The following is an 11,966-nucleotide window of genomic DNA, read 5'->3' as shown; positions in this document are numbered from 1 at the left end:
CCTCCTAGGGTCCGGCCGGCGCTGGAGCTGCGGATTTAGATTGTCACTGCCACCTCGGTCGGTGCTTACTTCGCTGCCAGCTGGTCGTCGCCATGAACCCGGACCTGCGCAGGGAGCGGGATTCCGCCAGCTTCAACCCGGAGCTGCTTACACACATCCTGGACGGCAGCCCCGAGAAAACCCGGCGCCGCCGAGAGATCGGTGAGGGCGGCGGGCGAGACCTCCCTCCTTTCCCGAGAAAAGCTGGAGACTCCCTCGATGCGGAGTCAGGGGCGCTGTGGGGCCTAGGCCCTCTGGCCCAGCGTTAGGGGAGCCGGGACCCCCACTTCGAGGAACAGCCTGTGTCCCTGGTGGGGGGATATCGCCATTCCCCAGGTGTGTCCGCGACTCTGAAGCCTATTGTGATTCAGGGAGGGTGGAACGGAGGCCCGAGTGTCTGTCTGCCTTTTAATGCCCTTTAACCCCCTTTCAGAGAACATGATCCTGAACGACCCAGACTTCCAGCATGAGGACTTGAACTTCCTCACTCGCAGCCAGCGTTATGAGGTGGCTGTCAGGAAAAGTGCCATCATGGTGAAGAAGATGAGGGAGTTTGGCATCGCAGACCCTGATGAAATTATGTGGTTTAAAAAGTAGGTATGCCTTAGAACAGAGCAAGTGTTGTTAAGCCTAAACTTTAAAGCTGCGGTCTATGGTGGCCTTTCATCACCGTGCTTGGCGTTTGAAGATGCAAACTGGCATATTTTCATGCAACTTTATAAAGTTATATGTGTGGCCGGGCGCGGTGGCTCACGCCTGTAATCCCAGCACTTTGGGAGGCCGAGGCGGGCGGATCACCAAGTCAGGAGATCGAGACCATCCTGGCTAACACGGTGAAACCCCATCTCTACTGAAAATACAAAAATTAGCCGGGCGTGGTGGCGGGCGCCTGTAGTTCCAGCTACTTGGGAGGCTGAGGCAGGAGAATAGCGTGAACTAGGGAGGCGGAGCTTGCAGTGAGCCGAGATCGCGCCACTGCACTCCAGCCTGGGCAAGAGTGCGAGACTCCATCTCAAAAAATAAATAAATAAATAAATAAAGTTATATGTGTGAAAAATAATGTGATTACTTTTGTATCCAAGCCTTTTCGTGGGATGACGTGTTTGTAGAATGCTGACAATAAATGGAAATGCAGGAGTTTTTGTTCTCAAGAGTACAGTTTCAAGGATGTTGTAAAAGCATTGTTCTGCCCAAGCAACTCAAATTTGACTGATTTAAATGCAGAATCATTTTGCTCTTTGTAACGAGGACTGCTAAAATTCTGAATCTGGAAGGATTTTTTTTTTTAGTTGCACGACCATTTAAATATTTTGGAGCAATAGCAGATTATATTATATGGTAGTGTGGGCCTGGATGAAGAATGATCTGTCACGCCTCTGAATGAATAGAAAGTCTAAGAACCCAGTAGTTCTGAATCCATGACAGTGCTTGAATGGTTGTCTTGTGCATATGAGAGACGTCATAAAAACCTGCCTTGGTTCTAGTGTGGAAGAGAGTATATCCTTTTTTCAGACCATGTGTTTTGTTGTGTTTTTTGTTTGTTTTTGTTTTTGTTTTTTGAGACGGAGACTCGCTCTGTCGCCCAGGCTGCAGTGCAGTGGCGCGATCTCGGCTCACTCCAGCCTCCACCTCCCGGATTCAAGCGATTCTCCTGCTTCAGCCTCCTGAGTAGCTGGGATTACAGGCGCCCGCCACCACACCCGGCTAATTTTTGTATTTTTAGTAGAGACGGGGTTTTGCCATGTTGCCAGGCTGGTCTCAAACTCTTCACCTCGTGATCCACCCTGCTCCACAAGGAACGGTAAAAATAAATAAAAATAAGGACTTCGGGCCGGGCACAGTGGCTCATGCCTGTAATCTCAGCACTTTGGGAAGCCAAGGCAGGTGGATCACTTGAGGCCAGGAGCTCGAAACCAGCCTTGCCAAAATGGTGAAACTCTCTCTACTAAAAATACAAAAATTAGCCGGGCGTGGTGGTGCTCTTCTGGGGTCCCAGCTATTCAGGAGGCTGAGGCAGGAGAATCCCTTGAACCTGGGAGGCAAAGGCTGCACTGAGCCGAGATCACGCCACTGCACTCCAGACTGGGCAACAAAGAGAGACTCTGTCTCAAAAAAAAAAAAAAAAAAAAGGACTTTTTTGCCTTAACCTAAACAAACACTATTACATGATCCTAGTACAAGATTATTTTGGCCTATAGCGTTTTTTTCTCATTTATTTCTGGGCATTTTCTCTTTTAGGTTTCTCCATTTTAAAGGAACTCCAGTATTTTCATCGGTAAAGACTAAATCGTATGAGTGGTGTATAGACTAGAACCAAGCTAAATAGAACATGTTGCACGTTCTGCCTTAATGGTAATAATGGTCACTGCCTCTAGTGCCTTTGGTATCGATTTTCAGCTTGACTTGGGTTATTTTTGTGAAGATGAAATGGTTTACTCTGGCACTTTGGACTTTCCTCAGAGCTCCACTCAGTTTTAAATGAAAAAATTTTGTTTATTTATTTTTGGTAGTTCAAATCAGCATACTTCCAAATGGTCTGTTTTGTTTTTAAAGTTTGTAACTCATGGCTGTGGGGATATTGAGATAGAGTAACTCCTCCTAGAAGATTATGTTACTGATACCTGTGTTGTGTTTGTAAATTTGAAAAAATTAGTAAGATCTTATTCCTTCTTGAAATGTCAGGAAAAAAGTGGGTTGTGTGTGTGTGTGTGTTTGAATGGGTGGTGCAATGCATTTCAAAGCTGATACAGATGATTTCATAACCTGTGTCCTGTTGATAATGTGAACCAGACTCGAGTGAGGTCACAATGAAATAGAACAAAGTCCTTTATGCGGGTTAAAGATTCATGGACACCAGGAAGTTATTTTGTGTATCATTTTTCATGTGAAATATTAAAGTACAAACTTTAACACACCCTTTGACACATTTCCAGTGTCCTTAGGATATGACATGCATGTGAAGTATTAAAGTACAAACTTTAACACACCCTTTGACACACTTCCAATGTCCTTAGGATATAACAAGGAGATCAGTTTTTAAGTTAGAGAAGGGGTTTGTAAATGAGTCCTGGAAATTATCGCATGCCATCGAGTTAAAGCCTCGGTTATATAATCTCATCGATTATAACTCACACCAGTGTTTTGTGTACCACTAAGAAAGAAAGAATGCTGCCAGTTAACCATGACATGCTATTAATTGTGAAATACATCACCTTTCTTTCTTTTCTTTTCTTTCTTTTTCTTTCTCTTTCTCTTCCTCTTTCTGTCTTTTTCTCTCTCTTTCTTTCTCTCTCTCTTTCTCTCTCTCTCTGCATTTCCATTTATTTCCATTATCAGCAGGGGAAGAGGCACCTGCCACCTCACCCAGCTAATTTTTGTATTTTTAGTAGAAACGGGGTTTCACCATGTTGGCCAGGCTGGTCTCGAACTCCTGGCCTTGTGATCCACCTGCCCCTTCCTCCCAAAATGCTGGGATTACAGGCATGAGCCACTGCGTCTGGCTGAGAAAACATTTTTAACTGATGTTAATGAGCAGCTTCTAAACACATGATGAGGACGCAGAAGTCGTTCCCTCTGGTGGAATCTATAATGGTTACATTAATTCATTTTGATTAATTAGAAATATTCGTATCTAAGAGCATCCATGTTGAGAGTTTTTTTGTTTCTAAGTGGATTATGATTTATGTAAGATAGAAAAGACAATGGGGCTGGGGCATGGTGGCTCACGCCTGTAATCCCAGCACTTTGGGTGGCTGAGGTGGGCAGATCACTTGAGGCCAGGCCACTTCATGACCAGCCTGGCCAACATGGCAAAACGCCTTCTCTACTAAAATACAAAATTAACCGGGCTTGGTGGCACACGCCTATAATCCCAGCTACTTGGGAGGCTGAAGCATGAGAATCACTTGAACCGAGGAGGCAGAGGTTGCCGTGAGCTGGGATCACACCACTGTACTCCAGCCTGGGCAACAGAGGGAGACTGTCTCCAAAAGAAAAAAGAAAAAAAAGAAATGGCGGGGATAACCGTGTAGTACTTATTTAGGAAATAGAAAAATAAGGCTATATTGTGTTTACTATTATTTCTTTCTTTCTTTTTTTTTTTTTTTTTTGGAGACAGAGTCTCGCTCTGTTGCCCAGGCTGGAGTGCAGTGGTGCGATCTCGGCTCACTACAAGCCGCCTCCCGGGTTCACACCATTCTCCCGCCTCAGCCTCCTGAGTAGCTGGGACTACAGGAGCCCACCACCACACCCGGCTAATTTTTTTTTGGTATTTTTCGTAGAGACGGGGTTTCACCATGTTAGCCAGGATGGTCTCGATCTGATGGTCTCGATCTCCTGACCTCGTGATCCGCCCGCCTTGGCCTCCCAACGTGCTGGGATTACAGGCGTGAGCCACCGCGCCTGGCTACTATTATTTCTTCTAAGGTGGTGGTTTGGTTTCAGGGTCCCCCGGCACTGCAATGGCAGCCTATCCCTTCTCTCCTTTAGTTCATGCTCTGCTCATTGCACAGGTCAGGATAAACCGGTAGTAACATTGCTTCCTAATCATGTGTTGAGAAGTCGTGAAGATCAGTTAGATGAGATGTATTTTGTACTTTAAACTTTTTAGATACGAGCTTTGTCAAAGTACAAAATTGATCCCTATAAAATCTATGACACAGCACAGCGAAGGCCAACTACTGTGGATTCTGTTTTGTAAGAAGAGAGTTGAGGACTAAATTTCAATGTGATGTAGAGTTAATCTGTAGTAATGTTCATTGACCATTGGGGATAAATTTTTACATGCCCACATTACTTATTGTAAACCCTGAAGACCTTTAGCGATGTATGATTCTGCCCTGGAATATGTATTTACTCTTCTGGATATTTGCTTATATTATCTAGGGAAACATAGTTGAAATTATTTCTTCCTTGGAGCTCTTGTTAACAGCTCTATAAATAAGTGTTCTATGGAGTTATTTTTGCTCTTTGAAACAAACAGGTAAAACCTAAAGCAAAAAAAAAAAACAAAACCACACATTCTAAAAAATTCAATCAAACCAGCAAATAACACCAACAACCTCCCCTTCCAAAAATTAGAGATGATTTTATGCTAAAACTTAAGTAGAATTTGCTTAGTGGATTAAATGTAAATATGAAATGAACTGTGGGAACTGTGGCCTTGAAATAATTAGAAGAAGAGAGATCATCAGGTTCTGCTGCTGGCTTTTTAGGTAGTAAAACGGTAAATCTTATATTTAATTTCATAAGAAGGGGGTTTACATTTTCCTGACCTTCTCCTTGAAGGCCAAAGCTGTTTGGCAAGAAGGGGTTGTAGGATGCAGTTTCTAAAGGAAGGCTGAGATCCTTTTCTTTTCTCTCCTGTAGACTACATTTGGTCAATTTTGTGGAACCTGTGGGCCTCAATTACTCCATGTTTATTCCTACCTTGCTGAATCAGGGCACCACTGCTCAGAAAGAGAAATGGCTGCTTTCATCCAAAGGACTCCAGATAATTGGCACCTACGCCCAGACGGAAATGGGCCACGGTTAGTCCACATTGAGGGTCTGTGGGTAACCCACCTCAGGACATCAGTTAACAGTGATTGCTGGCATTTGACTTTTTTCTGCTGCTACCTGTTTGGGATTCTGTTTTTAAGTTGTTAAGTCAAAATTCAGCTTCTTGTTTTCTCCTAGACATTTTCCCTGGAAACTGGTCCAGGGCTCTGGCCTATAAACGTCATTCACTGTTATTTCCTAAAGCCTTTTATTATTGAACAGCTTGAAAAGATGGGGTTTACAGTGCAGCGGGGAACCCCATTATGTTACTCTGGGTCTAATGAGTAAAGACTTTGTTGGAAATTCTTCAGAGGGTTAGTGCCTCAGCAATATCTGGAAAGCGCCTCTCTGCTCTAATGCAGTTAAAGCTGTGGATTTTAATGGGGGCAGCAGGCAGTGGCAGCTACCTGTCTCATCTCATTGCCCACTAGCAGGGTTATAAGGCAGTTTGGAAAAAAGTCCATGATTCTCTTCATCTGACTTCAGTCTTTTTAGACATTTTTTCCCCTACATGTCTGGGAACTCTTGTGTTGCCAGTAATTCTTTGTTAAATTGTTCCTAAATATCTGGCTTCCTTCAAAAAGTTTTGCTTTTGATCTTAATGTGAAATAGGTTTGTTTTCATAGACAAGGCCATTGGCAGGTTTGAGTGTTTGGAATTTGAACTGCCCAGCCTCATGTCTAATTATCAAAATGGCAGGAGTAAAGAAAGGGAAAGAAAAAGGGATGCAGATATCAGGGAAACATCATTTTGTGTTTGATTGCTGATTTCAATGTGTGAATTGGTTTAAGGAAAATGTTATTTATTGTCATCTCCATGGGGACTGCAGCTTTCTGGTCATGGTTTGATGTTCCAGACACTTTACTAAACACTCAAGACTTCAACTTCAACATGGTCAGTACTGAAATTATAAGCCTGAAAGAAAGGTTTGTAAAGGAAGATAAGATTCTTTTTTTTTTTTTTTTTTTGAGACAGAGTTTTGCTCTTTTTGCCCAGGCTGGAGTGCAATGGCATGATCTCACCTCACTGCAACCTCCACCTCTGGGTTCAAGTGATTCTCCTGCCCGAGCCTCCTGAGTAGCTGGAATTACAGGTGCTCACCACCACGCCCGGCTGATTTTGTATTTTTAGTAGAGACGTGGTTTCTCCATGTTGGCCAGGCTGGTCTTTAACTCCTGACCTCAGGTGATCTGTCCACCTTGGCTTCCCAAAGTGCTGGGATTACAGGCGTGAGCCACCGCGCCTGGCTGACAGATCCTTCCTTTTTTTTTTTTTTTTTTTTTTTTGGAGACAGAGTCTCACTCTGTCGCCCAGGCTGGAGTGCAGTTGTGCCATCTCGGCTCGGTGCAAGCTCCGCCTCCTGGGTTCATGCCATTCTCCTGCCTCAGCTCCTCAGTAGCTGGGACTACAGGCGCCCGCCACCACGCCCGGCTAATTTTTTGTATTTTAGTAGAGACGGGGTTTCACCGTGTAAGCCAGGATGGTCTTGATCTCCTGACCTCGTGATCTGCCCTCCCAAAGTCCTGGGATTACAGGCGTGAGCCACTGCGCCCGGCCTGAGAGATAAGATTCTTTATGTAGTCCTCCTCGCTTGGAGTATCTGTGTGTTTGTGTACATGTATGCGTGGTGTGTGTGTGTGTTGTAATTTTGAAGTAGCTTTGTGGTACAGAACTCTGTTTCAGTATTCATTATTATAGAATTTATTCGACTTAACAGTCATGCTGTTCATAGGAGGCATAAGATGTGAAATAGTCTGAGGCTAATGGATTTGTTAAGTATACCTCTTACCTCTTGTTGGTCTAATGCTTCTGCCTCATTTATAAAGTAATATCACAAATATATATTTGCCCTAATTTTTTTTTTTTTTTTTTGAGTCGGAGTCTCATCCTGTGCCCCAGGCTGAAGTGCAGTGGAGTGATCTCAGCTCACTGCAACCTCCACCTCCTGGGTTCAAGGGATTCTCCTGCCTCAGCCTCCTGAGTAGCTGGGATTACAGGTGCCTGCCACCATGCCCGGCTAATTTTGTTATTTTTAGTAGAGACGGGGTTTGGCCATTTTGGCCAGGCTGGTCTCAAACTCCTTACCTCAGGTGATCCACCCGTCTCAGCCTCCCAAAGTGCTGGGATTACAGGTGTGAGTCACCACGCCCGGCCTGCCCTAATTTTTGAAAGGAGAGAGGAAGAAAGGAAGACTTGAACTATACTGGTTTGAGGCAAACAGAAGTTGGACAGAGATCCTATATGGCTGTGGGCAAGTTTGCATTTGTTAGAGTTTTCGTTCCCTTATTGCTTTTAGTTTTGGGTATTTTTTTTTTTTTTTTTTTTTTTTTGAGACAGAGTTTTGCTCTTGTTGCCCAGGCTGGAGTACAATGGCGCGATCTCGGCTCCCCGCAACCTCCGCCTCCCAGGTTCAAGTGATTCTCCTGCCTCTCCCTCTCTAGTAGCTGGGATTACAGGCGTGTGCCACCATGCCCGGCTAATTTTGTATTTTCAGTAGAGACGGGGTTTCTCCATGTTGGTCAGGCTGGTCTCGAACTCCCGACCTTAGGTGATCTGCCCGCCTCGGCCTCCCAAAGTGCTGGGATTACAGGCGTGAGCCACCATGCCCAGCTAGTTTTGGGTATTTTCTTGTATTTAAACCAACGTTGTCTTAATCTCTGTGGTTTAGAGAACACTGTCCTAAGATTAGTCTTTTTTCTTGCTGGAATTTTGCTAATTCATATTGCTGTTCTTGGTTGATGACTGATCTTTTCCTTGGAAATAAGTCAGGTTGGTTAATTTGCATCACGTGACGGTTTTATCTTATATGGAATACACAAAAAGTCAACGTCCAGGAGATCGGCAATAGAGCAGCTTATATAGAATGAGATCTAACTATTTAAATTCTGAGACTTTGGAAAATGGATCAACAGTGAACAGTGATTATCTAACGCGGTCTCACAGAAGTAGCTGTAACTTTGGGTTTGGGATTCTTTCACTTCTGGGTAGCTGCTGAGAAGTGAAGGGGCTCAGAAGTATTCAGGTTCACTCCATGTTCCTTCCAAATCCTAAAATTCAGTCACCTACAGAAAGTCTCAGTCACCAGCATTATCCTTCTTTCTAGAGTGTGTCTTCTTTCCTCTAAGGACACGAAGAAACTCGGATATACACCTGCCCTGTGGGTCTGGGAGCCTTAATCAAAGGCAGAGGCCTGATCCTGGGTGATGGGCTCACCTCCCTGGAGTTCTGGGATCAAAGGAACAGCCTGGGGAACTGGGTCCATGTTATCATCCTGACCATATGTTTCTTTAGGCCACAAAACAGGTCGTTTGTTTGCTCTTCACAGATATGTAATCATTTCAAGATATGGCCATTTCTGGAGATTCTTCTTGCTTTGTTTTCCTTGTTTGCTTGCTTGCTCACTTCCTTCCTTCCTTCCTCTTTTTTTTTTTTCTGAAGGAGTCTCATGTTGCCCAAGCTGGAGTGGTGCAATGGTACAATCTCGGCTCACTGCAACCTCCACCTCCCCCTGGTTGAAGTGATTCTCCTGCCTCAGCCTCCTGAGTAGCTGGGATCACAGGTGTGCACCACCATACCTGGCTAATATTTATATTTTTAGTAGAGACAGGGTTTCACCATGTTGGCCAGGCTGGTCTTGAACTCCTGACCTCAGGCGATCTGCCCACCTCGGCCTCCCAAAGTGCTGGGATTAGAAGTGTAAGCCACTGCACCCGGCCTCTTTCTCGCTCTCTTTCTGTCTTCTTCCCTTCCTCCATTCCTTTCGTTCCTTTCTTTCTTTATTCCTCACCCGTGGACTGGGGTCACATTGCCTTGTTTCATATTACCATCTATTTAGGAATATAGAGATTGTATGATACATAGTTATCCTTGAAGCTGATGCAGTATCCTGGCAAATTGCCATCATTAACACTTAAATATGAAATAATGCACCTTTCTTTGAAACTGGAAAGAGGTAGTAAACTTGATTTTTAAGTCATCAGTCTTTACCGCACTCCGTTGCCCTCTCTCCCTAGGCTTAACAGTCTCCTCTTCCCTCTGCCCAAGTGATTCTCTTCCCTGTTGGACTTCTCATGAGACTTGCTTCCCTGGGGATTTGGGCTAAATTTCACCAATATTAGTGATAATAATATAAACTTTATGAAAGCTGTGTTCTGGCCAGGCACGGTGGCTCACGCCTGTAATCCCAGCACTTTGGGAGGCCAGCGTGGGTGGATCACCTGAGGTCGGGAATTTGAGACCAGCCTGACCAACATGGAGAAACCCCGTCCCTACTAAAAATACAAAATTACCTGGGTGTGATGGTGCGTGCCTGTAATCCCAGCTACTAGGGAGGCTGAGGCAGGAGAAGCATTTGAACCTGGGAGGTGGAAGTTGTGGTGAGCTGAGAGTGCGCCATTGCGCTCTAGCCTGGGTAACATCAGTGAGACTCCATCTCAAAAAATAAATAAATAAATAAATAAATAAAACGCTGTATTCTTTGGGGTCATACTTCTGGAATACCTCTCAGAAATGAATTACTATATTGAGGGACATGAGCATTTTAGAGCTTTTGCTGCATAGTTTGAGGCTTTTCCTGAAACACAGAACCAGTTGACAATATATTGAGCAAGCTCTGTACCTGTATTTCCACAGCTCCATCAACGTGGTCACTTGAATTTATTTTGCTACTTTAACATATTTCTTTTTTTTTTTTTTGAAACGGAGTTTTGCTCTTGTTGCTCAGGCTGGAGTGCAGTGGCGTGATCTCGGCTCACCGCAACCTCCACCTCCCGCGTTCGAGCGATTCTCCTCCCTCAGCCTCCTGAGTCGCTGGGATTACAGGCATGCGCCACCACGCCTGGCTACTTTTGTATTTTTAGTAGAGACGGGGTTTCTCCATGTTGGTCAGGCTGGTCTTGAACTCCTGACCTCAGGTGATCCGCCCGCTTCAGCCTCCCAAAGTGCTGGGATTACAGGCATGAGCCACTGCACATGGCCTACTTTAATATATTTCCTTTTTTTTTTTTTTTTTCAGGCGGAGTCTCGCTTTGTCACCCAGGCTGGAGTGCAGTGGCATGATCTCCGCTCGCTGCAAGCTCCGCCTCCTGGGTTCACGCTATTCTCCTGCCTCAGCCCCCTGAGTAGCTGGTACTACTGGCACCCTCCACCATGCCCGGCTAACTTTTTTTTTTTTTTTTTTTTTTTTAGTAGAGATGGGTTTTCACTGTGTTAGCCAGGATGGGCTCGATATCCTGACCTCGTTATCCGCCCACCTCAGCCTCCCAAAGTGTTGGGATTACAGGCGTGAGCCACTGCACTTGGCCTACTTTAATATATTTCTAAGAGTTAATGTTTTAATTTCCCATTACTAGTAAGCCTGGATGTTATTACATGTTTTGATCTACTGTTTGTGTTTTCTATGTATAAAATACGGTTTTTTGGCTGGGTGCAATGGCTCTCGCCTGTAATCCCAGCACTTTGGGAGGCCGAAGTGGGTGGATCACTTGAGATCAGGAGTTTGAGACCAGTCTGGCCAACATGGTGAAACCTGTCTGTACTAAAAATCTAAAAATTAGCTGGGAGTGGTGGCGGCACCTGTAATTCTAGCTACTCGGAAGGCTGAAGCAGGAGAATCGCTTGAACCCGGGAGGTGGAGGTTGCAGTGAGCCGAGATCGTGCCACTGCACTCCAGCCTGGGTGACAGAGTGACACTCTGTCTCAAAAAAAAAAAAAATATATATATATATATATTTCGATTTTTTAAATTATTTTCTGCTTTGCTAAACGTTTTTGCTTTATATATTTAACACATCCTTCTCTGCATAGGTATAAATTTTATCTTTTCCATAACTTGGATAATTATCTTCTGGGTTTTTTTTTTTTGAGACATAGTCTTCCTCTGTCACCAGGCTGGAGTGCAGTGGCATCATCTTGGCTCACTGTAACCTCTGCCTCCTGGGTTCAAAGCCATTCTCCTGGCTCAGCCTCCCGAGTAGCTGGGATCACAGGTGCCCACTACCACACCCAGCTAATTTTTGTATTTTTAGTAGAGATGGGGTTTCACCATGTTGGTCAGGATGGTCTCGATCTCCTGACCTTGTGATCCACCCGCCTCGGTCTCCCAAAGTGCTAGGATTACAGGCGTGAGCCACCACGCCCGGCCTCTTCTGTTTTCTTCTAATATTTTTGTTTGGTTTCTGTTTAATGATTTGACTTGTATATGATACAGAGTGAGAATGAATCTCATGGTTTTCTAGATTTTTTTTTTTTTTTGTACTTCTTTTTTCTTTTTTTTGAGAGACAAGAGTCTCACTCTGTCACCCAGGCTGGGGTGCAGTGGTGCAGCTTCCGAGATTTCTAATGTTCATTGTTAACTAGTGGCTTTTTCCCATTATTATCTTATTCCCATT

General features: G+C 44.5%; 1 protein-coding gene across 10 annotated transcripts in view; it reads left to right on the top strand.

The window, feature by feature from the left end:
- The first annotated feature begins 63 nt into the window (after positions 1–63).
- ACOX1 (acyl-CoA oxidase 1) overlaps positions 64–11,966 on the top strand; it is a 33,234-nt gene continuing 21,331 nt past the window's right edge. For 2 of the 10 annotated variants that reach the window (XM_063799321.1, XM_063799316.1), the window contains exons 1-4: positions 64–201; positions 473–632; positions 2,278–2,391; positions 5,407–5,567. In XM_063799321.1, coding sequence (XP_063655391.1) covers positions 5,453–5,567 — 115 coding nt within the window. In that variant the 5' untranslated portion in view covers positions 64–201; positions 473–632; positions 2,278–2,391; positions 5,407–5,452. Of the gene's footprint in view, positions 202–253; positions 376–472; positions 633–2,277; positions 2,392–5,406; positions 5,568–11,966 lie in introns of those variants that run through there. The other 8 variants (XM_063799320.1, XM_054670691.1, XM_054670693.1 and 5 more) reach the window with 8 other exon arrangements.

Source organism: Pan troglodytes, chromosome 19 (assembly GCF_028858775.2).
Source record: "Pan troglodytes isolate AG18354 chromosome 19, NHGRI_mPanTro3-v2.0_pri, whole genome shotgun sequence".
NCBI classification, from domain to species: Eukaryota; Metazoa; Chordata; class Mammalia; order Primates; family Hominidae; genus Pan; species Pan troglodytes.
The sequence above is the reverse complement of the archived record's forward strand: the minus strand, read 5'-3'. Positions and strand labels throughout refer to the sequence as shown.